Raw genomic sequence first — 18,974 nt, 5'->3', positions numbered from 1 at the left:
ATTGAAAAACCACTAAACCACCATCTAAATTTCAAATTTACGAGATAATAGAGGTGAGGAGTGTATGAAGCTGTAATCATAATAAATAAAAGCAATTTATACACAACTTACTTTTACTATGTCTTGGAAAGTAAAAAGAGTCAAGAATGACGAACCACACCCAAAATAAATTGAAATTACTATCTACCATATGGATTGAATGATCCTCATGATAAATACAAGTCCTCTCTCCAATGCACACACTGTAACCTCTTTTGAGATTAATCCCTGAAGCGTTTACTACACAGAGCGAGACAAGCTGCTCTCATGCCAGAACACAACTTGGATTGTAGAAGAATAAGCTTGTTAGTTCAAAACATCGGTCCTTGATAGCCATTATGTAATCCTTAGAGTTTGTCATTAAATCATGTTATTGTCAGCTGTGCACTAACCAGTGTTCTTCAGTGTTTCTCCTTCAGGCAGTACCCATTATACTAATATTTTATGTACTGCCCATGTTGTGCAACAATGATGTCTTATTTGACTCTATGAAACTTTATCAGTTACCTAAGCTCCTACATTTTTATAAATTATGTAGAATATATAATGCGCAAACATGCATTCGTATTGCTTGCCTTTAAAGGATTGAGTTTTCAGTATAGAAGTACTTCATACCATTTTATGAAAAATGTGTGATTTCATATTAAATACTAATGGATGTTTTTATCTCGCAGGTGAGAAACTTCAGTGGTTTCAAAGCCATCTTAATCCTGACAAAATGGAGTACACCAAGAAGGAAGCATGTGAGCTAATTGAAAGGTACTGCTTAATTATTTTGAACTGTAATTCATAATTATTTTCAATTACAGTTCAGATTGGTTATGAAGTATCTTATAGTGATAGTCGCCATCACTTTTTTTTTTCTCTCTCCTTAGTTAACATTCATGTTAAGTACCTGAGAAAAAAATGATTTCCTCCTCTTATTTACACAAAAAGTATAATTCTTTAGACAGATGCAGAATTGGCTTTATAGCAAAGATGGCCTTATAAAGAGAATGTTATACAATAAAAGCCAATACACTTTAATGTACGTACGGACAGGATACATTAGGTAAGGTTCTGTATGTGAGAGTAGTGGGTGCAGTAATTGTGTGGTGTTAATACTGTATCCATTACAGTAATCCCTGTATGGGTTCTTTCAGGAATACCCATAGTTAATTTAAAAAAAAAAAAAAATTGTTGACATGTGGGAAAGAAAAGAACAATGGCAATCCCCTGCAAAGGATGGTTTGTGTCTGCAAATAATGGTTTTGGCAATGGTTAACTGCAAGCGTTGTTGTAAGGTTATTTTATCCAGCATGCAATTGTTGTTACTAGGTATGAGAAAACTTCCCATATTTTGTTTTGGAGTACGACTTTTTTATGAAACTTTGTTTTTGCTTTTTTATTTGTTTTTTTTAACTAGACGTAGACCCTTTTGAATGCTCACAATGTACCCTATATAGAGTGATACATGTATTTTTCTTTAGTCTGCGTCCTACATATCAGAACCTCTATTTTGGTGGAACAAGGTCAAACATTTCAGCTCATGACCAGTACTTTCTTTAAGTACTTTGGTAATGTCAGCAAGTGAAATTGGGCCACCAATCTGTTAAGAGTCTAGGTTAGTTGCCTGTAGGGTTTTTGAAGTTTTCGGTGCAATGCTGGTGGTCTAAGGCTAGTGGTCCAGGCTGTTAAGAACCACTGCCATCAAAAATTATGCCTCAAAGTAGAATCATATAGTCCAAAGTTTCATAGTTTTTAATTCCTCCAATATATTGTTATTTACCTCTTCCACCAAAATGCTTTGGATATTTGCCAACCATACTTTCAATCTTTAATATTTCTGATTAGTCTTGTATCCTCAAACTCCTCTTTAAAACATTTACATCTCCTACTGCAGCCTTTTTTAACACACTCCTTGACCAAGATTTTGCTGCTTATGATTGGTATAAACCTGCGCCGTTTCTTCCCTGAGACCTCTGGCACTATTTCTTCATTTAAACCAACCAATGAAGATGAAGTGGTATATTTACTAAACTGCGGGTTTTAAAAAGTGGAGATGTTGCCTATGGCAACCAATCAGATTCCAGCTGTCATTTTGTAGAAGGTGCTAAATAAGTGATGGGTAGAATCTGATTGGTTGCTATAGGCAACATCTCCACTTTTTCAAACCCGCAGTTTAGTAAATATACCCTGAAGTCTCTACCGTCTTTTCCTCTTCTTCTCTACTAGTTGTCCCGTCCAGTATATCCCCTCACAACAAATCCGATTTTCACTGACTGCTGTGTCCATACCCAGCCTTAACTAATATCTATAATTTCTCACTCTTCTGTGATGTCTTTCCATCAAGTATTTGGTAATTGTTCCTACTCTGAAAAAGAAAATCTCTCAACTGTTTAATCCTCTAAACTTCTTGAGAGGGTTGCCTGCACTCACTGGAATGTCAAGGAATCCTTTTGGAATTTTTTTACAATCTCTGTTTGCACAGATTGCTGAATGTCTCTCTGCCATTTCATCTTTGAAGTCCTCTCCTCACACTTAATTTTTCAAAGATTGAGCTTATTAATCTTTCCACTAACCCGGCGGTTCCCAAACTGTGCGCCGCGGCTCCCAGGGGTGCCGCGGCGCTGTCACTGGGGTGCCGCGGCGCTGTCACTGGGGTGCCGCGGCGCTGTCACTGGGGTGCCGCGGCGCTGTCACTGGGGTGCCGCGGCGCTGTCACTGGGGTGCCGCGGGCCAGCCCTAAAAAAGAAAGAAAACAGATGTTTTCTTTCTTTTTTCTATGGCTGGCGCAGGGCAGAGTGAGAGGGATCGTGGCAGAGGAGGGGCACAGAGAGCAGAGGAGGGGGACAGAGAGCAGAGTGAGAGGGATTGTAGCAGAGGAGGGGGACAGCGTGAAAGAGGGCAGAGGAGGGGGACAGCAGGGCAGAGGGGGCACCATGAGAGAGGGCAGTGTGCCTGGATGCAGAGTGTCTGGATGCAGAAGGGGCAGTGTGCCTGGATGCAGAGGGGCATTTTTGCATACAACTAAATAAGTATTTCTGTCGTGAGCTAAATACTTATTACAATTTTTTGACCCAACTACTTCTAAAACAGGACTGCTCAGTAATTATTTTGGAGGGGTGCCTTGAAAAAATTTGGAGACTCTAAGGGTGCCGCGAACTGCAAAAGTTTGGGAACCACTGCACTAACCAACAGACGTTACTGACCTGACATATCTATTTTTGTTTACAATACAATAAATCCTACCCAATGCTGCCTAGGTGTCATTCTGAACTCAGAACTGTTCTTTATTCCCCACCTCCAATTCCTGTTATTTGCATCTAAGAAGTAGGGCCACAATAGTCACAGATTTGCACAATATACTGCAAAACTCTTAATACATTCTCTCATAATCTTCTATGTTCACTGTTTCATTTCCTTTCCACTGGTGTTTTTTCAAACCAGACTTTGAGCCTTTCAATCCATTTTGTATGTCCCCAATATGTTCTTCCCCAGTTTTCTGTTGCTACTCCACTGTGCCAGAATCTAATATAAAGCAGTTCTACTAATATTATGCGCCACAGATTCCATAGCGCTGGATACAGAAGCAAGTAACAAATAGATGGAGGTAATACATATAAGTAGTGTTATGGGGACTCGCACAGCAAAAGACATGACAGAACGAGCAGTAAACAGACATGGGATAATAGGAAAAGAGGACCCTGCCTGCAAGAGCTTACATGCTAGAGGAAGGGGATAGAGACAGTAGGAACAACTGGGAAAAGATGGAGATGGCAGATAAGGTGATGAATAGGTTAGTTAGGAGGTGATAGGATAGGCGAGCTTGAAAAGGTGAGTTTTGAGTAAGTGTTTGGAGGATTGAAAGTTGGGGGAGAGTTGAGTGAGACGGGATAGGGAGTTCCAAAGATTAGGGGTAGCACGGCAGAAGTCTTGGAGGTAACCATGAGAGGAGGTCAGAGGCAGAGCGGAGTGGCTGGGTAGGTATGTACCTCAAGACAAGGTCAGAGAAGTAATGGGGAGAAGTGTTTGTAAGGGCTTTGTAAGTTAGGGCAAGGAGCTTGAACTGAATTCTGAAACAGATAGGGAGCCAATGAAGGGATTTGCGCAGAGAAGTAGTGGAAGAGGTACAGTGGGAGAGGAAGTTGAGCCTTGCCCCATCATCCTGTATGGATTGAAGGTCAGAAACGTGAGAGTCAGGAAGGCCAGTGAGAAGAAGGTTGCAATAGTCGAGACGAGAAATGATGAGTGAATGGACTAGGATTTTGGTTGCTTCTGGAGAGAGGAAGGGACAGATTTTTGTGATGTTCCGGAGGAGGAAGTGGCAGGATTTGGTGAGGGACTGGATATGAGGGGTAAAGCTGAGGGCTTAGTCAAGGGTGACTCCAAGGCATTGGGCTTGGGTGACATAAGAAAGAGTGTTGTTCTCAACAAAGAGGGAGATAATGGGAGGGATAGCAAAATTGACAGGAGGAAAGATGATGAGCTCGGATTTGAAGATGTTGAGTTTTAGGAAGCGCAGTTACAATAGAGACACAGCTAGATACATGGGTTAGGAAGACGGGAGAGAGGTCGGGGGAGGAAAGATAGATTTGCGTGTCATCAGCATAGAGGTGGTATTGGAGGCCAAATGATAGAATGAGTTCACCAAGAGAGGTGGTGTAGAGAGAGAAGAACAGAGGGCCAAGGACAAAGCCTTTTGAGACGCTTAACTGAAAGTGTAATAGGGGGGGGGGGGGGTGGTCAGAGGCAGACACGCTAAAAGAGCAGCCAGAGAGGGAGGCAAACCGGGAGAGAGCTGTTTTGCGACAACCTAGGGAGTGAAGGGTGGTGAGTAGAAGAAGGGTGGTGAGGAGAAGAGAATGATCGATGGTGTCAAAATCAGCAGAAAAGTATAAGAAGGGAGAACTGAGTTTTGGACTTGGCTATGCAGATATGCAAGGCAATTAACAAAACATCACCAATGTACATCTACACTTGTCTCAAAATATTCCCCAACCTGATCTCTTCTGCCCAAAATAAGTACCTCTAATCCTTCACACATTACATACTCCCATTCCCTGTTAAAGGCTGCTCCCTCATACAACAAGACTTTCCTGTAGTCTTCAAGCATTCCCTGAAACACACCTATTCGGGCCGGCTTATCAAATTTCCAAACCATAACCCTTCTAGGTTATTCTACATGTTTACTGCCCCCAATACAGTTCATACAAGACTTACATGTATTCTCTTTCTTTACTCAATCTACTGACCCCCAACCAAACAGGCCAATATGTAATTTGTAATGTTTTTAATCTTATGTTTTTATAATCTTTCTAGCAGTGCACTCTTACCACGTTGTCTGTATGTTAATAGCCATCTTGTTTTATTGTTGTACTTTTTCCCAATGGTATAACACTGCAGAGTATGATAGTACTATGTAAATAAATGGTGTGATTATTAAAAAAAAATGGTCTCTTGGACCATTTGCAAAGTGAAATGCAAACTGATCTGAAGTGGAACTGAGTCTTCTGCACTTACCAGAACAAGCAAGAGAGTTCATATGATAGTTTAAGATAAGTGCAGTGCACTGGTGGTGTAGGAAGAGCGTAGCAAAAACATACAGAACTTTCTTATACTGGTTGAGTTTTTGTCACCTCATGCTTCTGTGATTATTCTCTTGCAGCGTGAAGCTGTCAGATAGGCGCACGTAAATTCTTGTAGTCACATTTCTACTTACTTTTTTTTTTCCTTTGTGAACAATGCAGCTGAGGTTAGTAATGTAGTAAACGCAAGGAAATAGGACTATTACAACATCTACACTAGTTAACTAGACTTGGAATTATGAGGGAATTATTGATCCAATGGAACATTTTTACAAAATAGATCAGGAACAATTTATTATATGATTTTGTAACTGATCAGAAGCATTAATAAATGTATGCCACAAAGTTGTGTTGTGGGCCTATCATTTCTCTACTTCAACCATTATATACATCATCATTTTTAAAACTAGTTTGTACAGATATAATGTAAATTAATTTGTCAAAGGTCTTCAAGTTGTTCTCAAAACACTGCTCAGCGTCTCCTACAAGTAGTGTCTCCATAACCAGCATACTCAAGAATAGATTAAACTGAGTTAATCCAAGGGTAAGTATTCTAAAACCTGGGCACGGCAATTATTAAAGTCACAAGGAAACTAGAGTTCTACTTCAGATGTGTGAGTGCTCTGCATATTACATAAAACACTGTTTTGTTGGGTACAAAAAGAAGCCATGATGTGTTATAGTTCAGTTTATGATTTAGGAGCAAAACATATAACTGAAATTTCCTTTCCATTTTATTCCTTTTGTTTTTTTTTAATCCTGATTATCCTTTCTAACCTGTTTATACTTCCAGAGCGTCCTTAAGACTAGATAATAATTATTAACGGAGCAGGCTATAACTGTATAATGTGCATTAAAGATTAGTTGTGTGTATTACACAGGCTTGTTAATATTCTCTCCTCTGTTCTGTGATCAGGAAATATAGTTTACAGGACAGCACATTCTCCTGAGCAATGTGATGTATAATAGGTTCTTTTTTTCTTCTTTTTTTTTAAAGTATATACTTCACACAGTGCTTATCAGATATACATGGGTAATTTGTAACAGTCCTTTGGCTAAATAGTTGATGAATAAAGCTGATTTCTAATACAAGCTGTACAAAGTGATGATAAAACTAGACTGTCTCTGTTACTTCCACATAACTGTTAAATCATAATCATTTAAGCCCAAGTAGCATATATTATATGGTGTTGTGACTTTTGTGTGTTCTGTTTCGACTGTTCCAAATAGCACACTAGGACACTTAAAACACTGGTGAAGTTATTGATACTGTGTGCTGTTTATATGACAGACATTAAGAGTGATCATCATGGTAATTGTTTTTGCTTTTGCAGCTATTTGCATCGGTTCGATAGTGAACTGGAACAAATTGAATTGCATAACTGCATCAAAGGTAGACAAGCAAGACAGCATAGCTCCCGAGAGACCATCATTAAACAGACTATAGAGCGTGAAAGAAGACTGTACAGTGGATATGGGATGGGTAATATTTTATTTTTGTTCTTTCGATTTGTTCTTGTTTTCTCTTCATGTTATGTATTACAAAAACAATATATTGGTTAATGCTGGGCTGCTTGCACGCATGCAGATTTCCAAATATGTTCCTTGATATCATCCCAGAAAATTGTCAAATGCTACATTGAATTTGGAAATTCCAAGGTGCAGTTTTTTTTTCTTTATTTCATGTTGGTTCACTTCAGAAAAATAAGGCATCTTATATTGGTCCTCTAACTAAGAACTTTTCATATTTAGCATATATATGTTTACATGATTTAGTAAGCCACATATGCTATTAAACAGAAATGTACAACACGCAGAGCTGGATTAAGGCTTTGGGGGGCCCGGGGCACTTCAGACAGGGGGGCCCCTAAGATCAAAAATTAAGGCAGTGGTTCCCAAACTTTTCAAGTTTGCGGCACCCTTAGTGTCTCCATAATTATTTCAAGGCACCCCTCCAAAATAATTACCTATCAGTCCCGTTTTATAAGTAGTTTGGTCAAAATAATGTAATAAGTATTTAGGTCAGGACGGACATACTTAGTAAGTTGTTTGCAAAAACAATACACATAAATCCAAGGGAAAAGAATACTTTTATATTGTTTTTTCTATTATATTTCTGTCAAAGAATAATTTACAGCTAACTCACTCTGTGCCCCTGCATCATCTCCACACACTCTGTGTCCCTCTGCATCCACACTCTCTGTGTCTCTCTGCATCTACACTCTCTGTGCCCCCTCTGCATCCACACACTCTGTGCCCCCTCTGCATCCACACACTCTGTGCCCCCTCTGCAGCCACACACTCTGTGCCCCCTCTGCATCCACACACTCTGTGCCCCCTCTGCGTCAGCTCCACACACTCTGTGCCCCTCTGCGTCAGCTCCACACACTCTGTGCCCCTCTGCATCCACACTCTCTGTGCCCCACTGCATCCACACACTCTGTGCCCCTCTGCGTCAGCTCCACACACTCTGTGCCCCTCTGCATCCACACTCTCTGTGCCCCACTGCATCCACACACTCTGTGCCCCTCTGCGTCATCTCCACACACTCTGTGCCCCTCTGCATCCACACTCTCTGCACCCACACACTCTGTGCCCCCTCTGCATCCACACACTCTGTGCCCCTCTGCGTCATCGCCACACACTCTGTGCCCCTCTGCATCCACACTCTCTGTGCCCCCTTTGCATCCACACTCTCTGCATCCACACTCTCTGTGCCCCCTCTGCATTCACACTCTCTGCATCCACACACTCTGTGCCCCCTTTGCATCCACACTCTCTGTGCCCCCTCTGCATCCACACTCTCTGCATCCTCACTCTCTGTGCCCCCTCTGCATCCACACTCTCTGCATCCACACACTCTGTGCCCCCTCTGCATCCACACACTCTGCATCTACACTCTCTGTGCCCCCTCTGCATTCACACTCTCTGCATCCACACACTCTGTGCCCCCTCTGCATCCACACACTCTGCATCTACACTCTCTGTGCCCCCTCTGCATTCACACTCTCTGCATCCACACACTCTGTGCCCCCTCTGCATCCACACTCTCTGTGCCCCTCTGCATCCACACTCTCTGCATCCTCACTCTCTGTGCCCCCTCTGCATCCACACTCTCTGCATCCACACACTCTGTGCCCCCTCTGCATCCACACACTCTGCATCCACACACTCTGTGCCCCTCTGCATCCACACACTGGCCCCTCCTTCACTCTTTTGCCCCTCCATTGCTGTTTCCTATCACCATTCCCCTCCATTTCATTACTTACATACTTGACCTTCTTTCTTCTGTCTTTTCTTCTATCTTCCTTCCAATTCGGCAGTGCCCGGGACCCAGAATCCTCTCTCCTGCAGCTTGTCACTGAATGTCGGGCATGATGCCGTCACGCTCAACATTCAATTTTTTTTTTTCTTTTCCTGGCCACAGCACCCAAGTGCCAGCGCTGCAGCGCACACTTTGGGAACCTAGGAATTAAGTGCATAGTTTCATCATGCAGGAGAGAGAGTTACAAGTAGGTGGTGAATATTAAAGAGACAATCAGACCAATTCTATCATAAAAGGAATATTTATTTAACATGTATCCAAACATAATAGTGAAAAAAAGTTTTGTATATTATATATATTTCTATACATACACATATAAACAGTGCCATGAAAAAGTATTACACCACATCCTGATTTCCTCCGTTATTACACAGTTATTGCACTTTTATAACTCAGGATGATTTTTATATATATATATTAATATTAGTACAGGTACTTTACATATGTATACATACATATATATATATATATATATATATATATATATATATATATATATATATATATATATATATATATATATATATATATACATATATATATATATATATAGATATATATATATATATACACATGTGTGTATATATATAGATATATATATATATACGGTATGTTAAAACTACTTACAGCTGCCTGCCTCTACTCCGATCCAATAATCTCCTTCTGGGAAGCTGGTTCGGTCCACAAAGATTTGAAGGTATGATGGCTGGATGTAATATATATCTATATATAGATATATATTAATATTAGTACAGGTACTTGTAAAATGTACAAGCACCTCTGTATAAATCGCATGTAAAATAACGCCATTGGGTATAAGGCTATAAGCATTGACACACCTACATCACCTACAGCCCACAGTAGGACACTTACAGCTCTCCCAGAGGGGCTCGCCTAGGTTGTCTGCATAAGACAAATCATTACTTACACAAAACTAAAATACTGTACATTAAAACAATCATCAAAAGGTTACATTAAAATGGGTATTGACACCACACATTAAAACTAGCATTGAAACCGCACATTAAAAATACCATTGATAACGTACACTAAAACTAACAATTATACCGCAAGCTAAAACTAGCAATGATACCGCACTTTAAAAATACAATTTATAATGCACATTAAAAATAGCAATGATACCGCAAATTAAAAATAACATTGAAAATGCACATTAAAGCTAGCAATGATACCGCACATTTAAACTAACATAAAAATGTTAACGTAACACAAATTTTGACTATATATGTCTATATTCATATATGTGTGTGTGTAGCTATGTATATGTGCATATCTATGTGTTATATATATATATATATATATATGTGTGTGTAATAATCATGCAGGACCCTCCATTTTATTAATCATTATTAAAGTTATTATCGAAGTCTGCCACTTATATTAAAGCTTTAATTAGATGACATAAATATGTTTATATATATATATATATATATATATATATATATATATATATATATATATATATATATATAAATAAAAATAAATATAAATTATACATAATGTACAAACTTTAATATAACTATACGGCTTCAGTAATTACTTTACTAATGATTAATAAAATATAATCTGCCACTCAATTTGCTCTACCAGCCTAATATTAATGTGTAATGTATATTTATTGAAACACTACTGATAAAATAAGTAATCATATTTAAGAAGACGCCACACAGTATGATTATTACTTGATAGCCTGACTAAATATGTAAAATGTAGCCAGAATATATATATATATATATATATATATATATATATATATATATACATATATAATATATATATATATATATATATATATATATATATATATATATATATATGTATGTATGTATGTATATATATATATATATATATATATATATATATATATATATATATATATATATATGTATATATATATATATATATATTGTACTCTTACTGTTATATGTGGCTGCATTTTACATATTTACTCAATAAATACCCAAGGGTTTTCTATATAAAATTAAGTTTAAGTATAATTTTTTGGTCACTCACCGTCCGACTGTATCTCTCAAATCTTCATGCAGAGGAGGAGCTGCTGCAGCTGCACATGCGCAGCAGCTCCATTTCGGACATTTTAGGTAGCAGCCACGGTGCTGCTAAGAGTGGCCGCACATCGCGCATGCGTCAGCTGTCAGTTGCTGTCAAACAGCTACTGACAGCTGTTTGATACAGAACAGGTAATGCGGGCAGCGTGGGGGGCCCCCCCGCGTGCGGAGACGGCATGGAGAGAGGGATGTCTGGTGCGATTGCTGTCAGTTGCTGTCAGACAGCAACTGACAGCAGATGAAGTGATACTGGCGGCGGGGGGCCCTCAGAGAGAGGGGGGCCCGGGGCACGTGCCCCCTGTGCCCCCCCCTTAATCCGGCTATGACAACACGCAGCATGCTAGTAGTATTGTTACTACTGGCTCCAGGGGTCAGTGAATAGCAGCAGTTAGAACTGTGGAATGTTAGATGCTACAGGAATGTATGTGGGGACCACACCAATAATACAGTCTGTTCTCCTGTGATTTAAAGAGCAAATATCAGACACAAAATCCAGAGCATGGACAGTTTCCACATGGGCACCCCAAGGTGTACAATGGCTGCTGCTTTCTGTTGTATTTTTATTTATTTTTTTTTACTTTTTATCACACAATAAACTCATGCACACAGTTCTGTAATAACATGTTCACAAGTTACTGATTTGCTATTGGAGAATTGTAAATTGCAGAACCTGTGACAATGGAGCCTTCTCATTTGGCAACAAAGAACGGGGAATAGTAGGACCTGCAAGCTCTCAAAAACAAAAAGCAAAACCACGTATCCCCCACCACCCTCCTATTTCCTTTCCTCCTAACTACACTTTCACAAGACTACTTACAGTGCAAGACAGGAGGGAGTATGATCTAATACTGAACATAGTACTAAACATACTAGCAGTTACTAATATGTTGCTACATTCATGGGCACAGGCAAACCGGTTCTCAAGCTTGTTTTATATTTGAATGCACACAATGAACAAAACTCATAAAGTGGGCATGTCATTTAAATTGGACTCCTTTTTAAACATTGAATCCAACATTTGCTTAGTTTTCATTTCAATATTATGTGGTGTCTGTGATTTCTGTATGAAGGTGTCACCTTTGTAGCAATTTTCTTTACTGAAAGCGGACATCTGTGTCGTCTTCTGGATGGCTGGCATTTGCTTATGTGTTTCAGGTACCAGCACAAATGGCTTTGTTCTACAGCTATCACATAGCATTAGAAAACATTTAATTTGTGCCTCTGGGCTTGAAAGAATTCCACTTATTTTATTTCCTTTAACCATTGGGAAATACTAAAACAATTTTATCTGAAATATAATTTTGTGGATAAAATGTAGAAATTTGTTTTAAATATTTGATATAAAAGTTTTATTATAAAATGATATAGCAAGAGATTTTTCTGCAAATTAATCTAGTTAAAGGTTGTATACCCAAGATGAAATCATCATTTAACTCTTTCGACGTGAAACAGCAAATGCTTTGGGCTGAATATGGCATTAATTTTTGACATTAATTTATTTGATGTAATTTATTTAATCACATGACACAGTCATCCACAAATATGACTCCATCTGGCCAGGAACACCTGCTTTTTATATTGTGTTTATTGTATTTTTTAGCATTTTTGAATCAAACTACAAAAATGCTCTATTAGAGGAGACTGTAAAAAAGCAGGGTGGGCATCAGGCAGGGGATACTGCATTACATAGCAAAACCAAATAACACAATAGTACAATACCCTGATTGAGGTAGTTTAATGTGAGGAAGTTGAGGACTAGTTAAAAGCATCTGATTATTCCGCACCATCTCAGTTTTGACTTTTGTGCACGTATAAACATGTACATAAGATACAAGTTTTCCATCCTTGTAGTGTGGGATGGTTAACTGACATTTTGTATGCAGTAATGTTTTGCATGCAGATTAAAGGCCTCCCTGGAAGTATTATCCATTGGGAAATGGCGTCATAGTGTCTAGGATCTGTGCCCAAAAGAAGTGAACATGGTGGTACATCCAGAGTAAGTTGGAAAAGGTTGCAGTGTGCTCATGGCATATATTCCTAAACTGGTTTTGTACCAGAGCTAATCCTCACCGTAGCCTTGAATAGAACAGCTTTTTGATTACACATTCTTTATTGATATGTACCTTTCACCTAACCACATTCCTGTTTCTCTTTCCTGCCATTGGGGGACAATGTGTCCTTGGGATATAGTAGGTGGACGTGAAGCTAGGTCAATTCAATATTTAAAGCTGTTAAGTGTATAGCACCTTCCGTGCCATCTGAAGCTGACCTCCATTTTTTTTGTTAGTGCGCTGTGGAGTAGGGTGTCTCATTTTTTTTTTATTATATATATTTTTTTTATTTTAAGTAAAGGGTTGTTGCCTGTGTTTTTTTTTTTTTTTTTTGTTTGTTTTTTTTTAAATTTGTTTACTTCATTTTTGCCTTTTAAAAAAACCTTAAAGGACGCCTACGTGGGAGTAGATTGCCTGTGGACTTCCTCCAATCTAGGTCCTTGGGCTGAGGCGTGCAGCCTCCTGGCTTCCCTCAGCCAGCATCTATGGAGGGAAGAGGTTGCTTACGCACATGTCGAAAGGCCTCCCCGTTGGCAAACGAGCAGTTCTTCGTCTGAAGAGAACGACTCGGTCAGGGAATGGCAGGCTCAGCAGTTCTCTGTCACGTAGAGAGCGGTTTGAGCAGGAGACGAAATAGTGCGTAAAGGCTATCAGCAGGGAACAAGGAGTACATAGGTTCTTCTGGGAAGAGCTGTTAGGGGGACCAGGAGACGATGGTTATGTGAGTGTTTCTCCTCCCCTGTTTAGATAAAGATGGGCATCCTCATCAGAGACAGTTTTCAAAAATAAAACTGCTCTGGGTCTGTACTCTCCTGCTGGTTCCCTCATCTGTTAGCATTTGGGGATAGAAAGAAAGTAAGCTGTAACGCTGTTTGCTATTCTCTCACTGTCTCACTTGTATGTGCATTATAATATAGACCTATTTGTCTATATTATATACAGCAATCAATGTATACTGCAATATTTTTACCTCTTTATGTAATTAGTATGGGTCAATTTTTTGCTTTCTTTCTCTGGCGGCTGTTTGTATGTTTTTTATTTTAACACTGATTGAGAAAGGGACTTCCAAGACTAAAGGTACAGCTGGAAAGTTTGTATGCCGTAATACTTGTAATTCTATATTACAACAGTGTAATGTTAAATTATCTTGTGGACGGTCTGACCCAGATGCTCTGTGTGCAGCATGCGAGGTGGATTTTCATGTTCAGCGTTCTCCCGTGACTTCATCTGTGGCCAGCGCCGGTGCTAGGGTTCACGGCGCCCTAGGCAAAATAACGCCGCCGCCCCCCGCTCACCCCCCGCTCACCAGATAAAAGAATAATTAATTAAAATTAATTTAAATGTTACTTACCTTTTCTTCCTCTAGCTGCTCCTCGCGATGCATGCTGAGAGGGGAGGGGAGAACTCAGAGGCGCCGCCGGACAGACTATCACATGATCACTGACGTCAGAAAAACAGCGGCGGCACCCCGCCGCCGCTGCCCTTCTCTCCTGAACCGCTGACTAGATTAGAAAATCTAGTCAGCGGCGCCCTGCAGGTCCCGGCGCCTTAGGCAACTGCCTAAGGTTGCCTAATGGGAGCGCCGGGCCTGTCTGTGGCCCTGGAGGAGCCAGCTTAGGCTGTCACTGGAAACCACAGCCAAACTCACTCTATGAATGTTGCAGACCAAAGAGGTAGGTGAACGTTTTTTTTCTCTAACCGCACCACAAATTCCGCCTGCACCAACCAACCACCAGTCAGAGACTGGTCTAGCATTCTCTTTAGCCAAGTCTGTGAAGGCTTCTTCCTCACTGGAACACCTTCTTAGCACCCCCTATAGAAAGATTAAACGCAAACGCCATATTCCTGAGATTTTTTTCCACCTATTCTCAATTGACTCCGATCTATTTTCGGAAGAGGAGCTGTTCCTTGAGTCTGAGGGGTACTATAATGTATAGAGGATATCTCTAAGATACAGAGTGTTGTTTACTTAATCTTGGGGTTTGACAAACCTTAGGTTTTGAGGAACCAGAGGTTACAAACCTTTCTGCTTTTTCCTGTTTAAATGTCAGATAAAACAGAAAGTTTATTTTCCACCATCTCCTCAACTCCTTGAAATGGTTTATATAGTTTAGCATAAACCTGATTTAAAAAAAAATAAAAAATTCCAAATTTAAATCCCTTTACCCCTTACCATCAGAAGTCTGTTAGATGCAAGAATTCTCCAACAGCAGGTCGACCTGTTGCCCACCTATCTTAAACCAGTGCTCTACCAATGCTGGGAGCAGAAGTGCTCCAGGACACTATGGACAAAAAGTGTGATTTTTCTCCTTGGATCTGGATATGTTGCGGAAGGACGTTTATTCACACCAATAATGTGTGGGTAAAGAAGGCTATTAAAAAATGAGCAGAGCAAATGGCTATAGGTCTCCATGGGAATAGACCCTGAGCTGATATGTTAGCATTTGCTGAACATATTCAGGAAGCTTTTGATTTTTCTTTTTCTTTGGATACAGCTTTTTTAGTTCACAATTGTGGCCAGGCGTTCCCTGTGGTTACGATCCTCGTCGGCGGATGCAGAATCCAATTGAGCTCTGGAGTCTTTGCCGTTTGAAAGTATTACTTATATTAAGTCTGTTAGCAAACCGAAACAAACACAGGAACAAAAGGTTTCTGTCCTTTTGTTCCTTTGGATGAACAAGAGCAGCTTCTGTTAGAGGGCAGTATTCTCCTTCTCGAGGATGAAGTTGTTGCGGTCCCTGATCACCGGCATGGTAAAAGGGGAATTTCTTGCATCCTTAGACATAAAATATGCCCTTGCCATATAGGAATGTGTATATAAACATCAGTATCTACTCCAATTTGCAGTGCGCAACAAGTGTTACCTGTTTCAAGCTTTAAACTTTAGCCTAAGGATCTTTACAAAAGTTATGACATTATGGCAATTCTGCATTCTCAAGGAATAAAAATCATTCCTTATTTGGATGACCTAGTAAAGGCTCCATCAGTCTGCTCTGCTACAGCACATTCAGCTGACAGTTCACATTCTGGAGAGACATGGCTAGTTTCTCAATTTCCCCAAGCCTTCCTTGCCTCCAGCTCAACAGATAAGGTTAGAAGATGTTCCTCCCAAAGGACAAGGTTTTTTTTTGTCCTTTTAAAGTGTCTCTTTTCAACTGCATGAAATTGCTGGGGACCATGGTGTCTGTGTTTGAGGCGATGCCTTTTGCACACATTCATTTCAGGCCTTCTCAGGAAATAGTCCAGGTCCAAATTTCACCTGGCCAGACAGTTGTTCACTTTTTCTACGGTTGCATGTCAATCACTTATGTGGTTAAGAAGAACAAACCTTTCAAAGGGTTAGTCCTACCAGAGTTGGGAGTGGACACCAGTCTGTCATAGGTCCTCTTCTGGTGAAACCACAGTTCCTGGAACCAGATTTATTAATGCCCATCAGTGTCCTGCAATTAAGAGCGATCTACAGAGCACTCTTAAAGAGTCGGGGTCCTGGCTGGAGAGTCCCTCAAAGTCCAGTCAGATAGTGCACCAGTGATAGCATGCCTGTATCATCAACGGGGAATTCTCATTGCTTTGGCCATGCAGGAGACCGTATGGATCGTGTCCTAGGCTGAATATCATGTTCCATTAATATCAGCCATTTTCATCCCGGGTGTAGAGAACTGGGAGACAGATTACCTAAGCAGAACCATTATCCGGCTAGGACAATGGTCCCTTCATTATGAGGTGTTTGTTCAGTTGATCTTGTGCTGGGGTCAGCAAGAGATAGATGTCAGGGTGTCTCGTCTGATCTTCAGGTTTCCTCAGTTCTATGCATTACCCAGGGTAAGGTAAACGGATGCCATGTCCATCCCATGAACATTTTGCCTGGTGTAACTGTTCCCAGCATTCAAATGTTTCCGCTGGTATTAAAGAAACTAAAAGAAAACTGGTAGCCGCCATTCTGATGGCTGCCGATTGGTCACGCAGAATGTGGTCCTCCAACATCCTTGGAGAGGCCATCTGTTCACTATACCGGTTGCCCTTCATCCAGGTTCAGGGTCCTCTTCTGTGCTACTCCTTAAGTCATCTGGTGGGGCTACCTGAAACAGTGTTTCTTTGGACCAGAGGTCATCTTCAAATTACTGTGTATGGAAAGCTCATGTTTGGTGGTGTGAGGGTCACAATTTTCACACTTCCCGATTTTAGTCATTCTCGCTTGTTATCCTTCTTAAAGGAGGGTTTTGACAAGGGCTTCCGTGTCATATTTGAAGTTGCAGGTTTCGGCGTTCTCCAATTTCTTTCAGCACATGTTTACTTTAATGAGAGATGTGCCGACTTTCCTGCAAGGGGTTCTACACATTCTACCCCAAACATTGACTAAAGGAAAAGTACCCACAGACCTAGTCTATTTATCTATAACACTTTTTTACAATTTGCTGGCTTGTTGTTCGTACAGTATAACTATTAGACTTATTTCTAACCGTTTCAGTTAATGTCAATCCTCCAAGCCATAGATAAATAACTCTGACATAAATATTGTTGAACTACAGTCCTTATTTTTATACATAAATCCATACCTTTTACACTATGAAGTACAAAGCATGGTTTTTTGTTTTTTTCCTTTTAATGGAATGTCACCCAGTATGTGAAAAGTAGAAAATGACTCACAAAGTATGTTATCCAATCCTGACCTTTCATGCAGCCTTGTTAATTCAGTCTCCCATCTGTTTTCAGCTTAAAAAAGCCAATATTGCACAGAATAGGATCTTTAATGTAAGCTCTCTGCTACAAATCTCACTTTAGGCGTCCCTGTTTTGTAATTACTGATTTTGTTTCATCACTTAAATCGCTTGTACAATATAGTGAGACTAATAAGGTTTAATAGATTGCATTTCATAAAGATTCTAGGATGTAGTATGGCAATTGTCATTTAAGCAACAAAACCAGTGCACGTTTTGTTTTTGCTTTGTTTTTGTTTCGTTTTTCTTTTAATAATGATGGTTCATGTTAAATACATATATGCAAAAACCAAACAAAATAAAGGTGCAACGTTTGTAACTTACTGCTCAGCAATCCGTATTGAGGTTAAATTCCCTGACGTCAAATACCTGCTGTCAACTATATACGAGTGACAAAAGGCATTGTCAAACTCATTGCAGTGACAAATTGAATTCAGATCAAATGCTATTTTACTCTAAACCTTGCTGTCCACTACAAATTGCAATACATTTTCCCTGCCAAATAACTCTTCTGTTTCTATGAGTCAACTGTAGTTTAACATTATGCTTTGAGCTTTTTTTTTTTTTCTTTCCTTTTTAAATGCCTGTTGATTTAGGGGTTTTGTGTCACTTGGGATTCATGAAGAGTTTCCACAATGTTTCTTTACTACTTTTTGTGCTGTTTAGTCATTGTTTTTGTGATTTGACATATCAAATAATCTTCAATTTTTGGCCTTTTTCCAGTATTCAATGCTTGAAACTTAGAAATAGAAGATGTGTGGTCTGTCTTGTCACGACAAGACTCACCTGGGCAGGTGTGACACTTAGGGGTATATTAACTAAACTGCAAGTTTGAAATAGTAGAGATGTTGCCTATAGCAACCAATCAGATTCTAGCTGTCATTTTGTACAATGTACTAAATTAATGACCGCTAGACTCTGATTGGTTGCTATAGGCAACATATCCACATTTTCAAACCTGCAGTTTAGTAAATATACCCCTTAGCCTAGGTACAAACTGGAGAATTTTCCAACCAATCTGTTTTCTACAGAAATTGTACCAACGACTGAAGATTTGACCTGTAGATCTGTGCTCTTCATCTGGTCCTATAGTCGTTTAGAGAGTGACAGCACAATATGCATTCATTCATAACTGTCACACTGACTAACTGTCTTGCTATAACTATCCACAAGTCATAGCAAATTTC

General features: G+C 39.8%; 1 protein-coding gene across 2 annotated transcripts in view; it reads left to right on the top strand.

The window, feature by feature from the left end:
• TMA16 (translation machinery associated 16 homolog) overlaps positions 1 to 18,974 on the top strand; it is a 60,630-nt gene that overhangs the window by 27,840 nt on the left and 13,816 nt on the right. For both annotated transcript variants that reach the window (XM_075198031.1, XM_075198025.1), the window contains exons 4-5: positions 714 to 798; positions 6,941 to 7,089. In XM_075198031.1, the coding sequence (XP_075054132.1) occupies positions 714 to 798; positions 6,941 to 7,089 (234 nt within the window). The remainder of the gene's footprint in view (positions 1 to 713; positions 799 to 6,940; positions 7,090 to 18,974) is intronic.

The sequence above is a fragment of the Mixophyes fleayi genome, chromosome 1 (assembly GCF_038048845.1).
Source record: "Mixophyes fleayi isolate aMixFle1 chromosome 1, aMixFle1.hap1, whole genome shotgun sequence".
NCBI lineage: Eukaryota > Metazoa > Chordata > Amphibia > Anura > Limnodynastidae > Mixophyes > Mixophyes fleayi.
The sequence above is the reverse complement of the archived record's forward strand: the minus strand, read 5'-3'. Positions and strand labels throughout refer to the sequence as shown.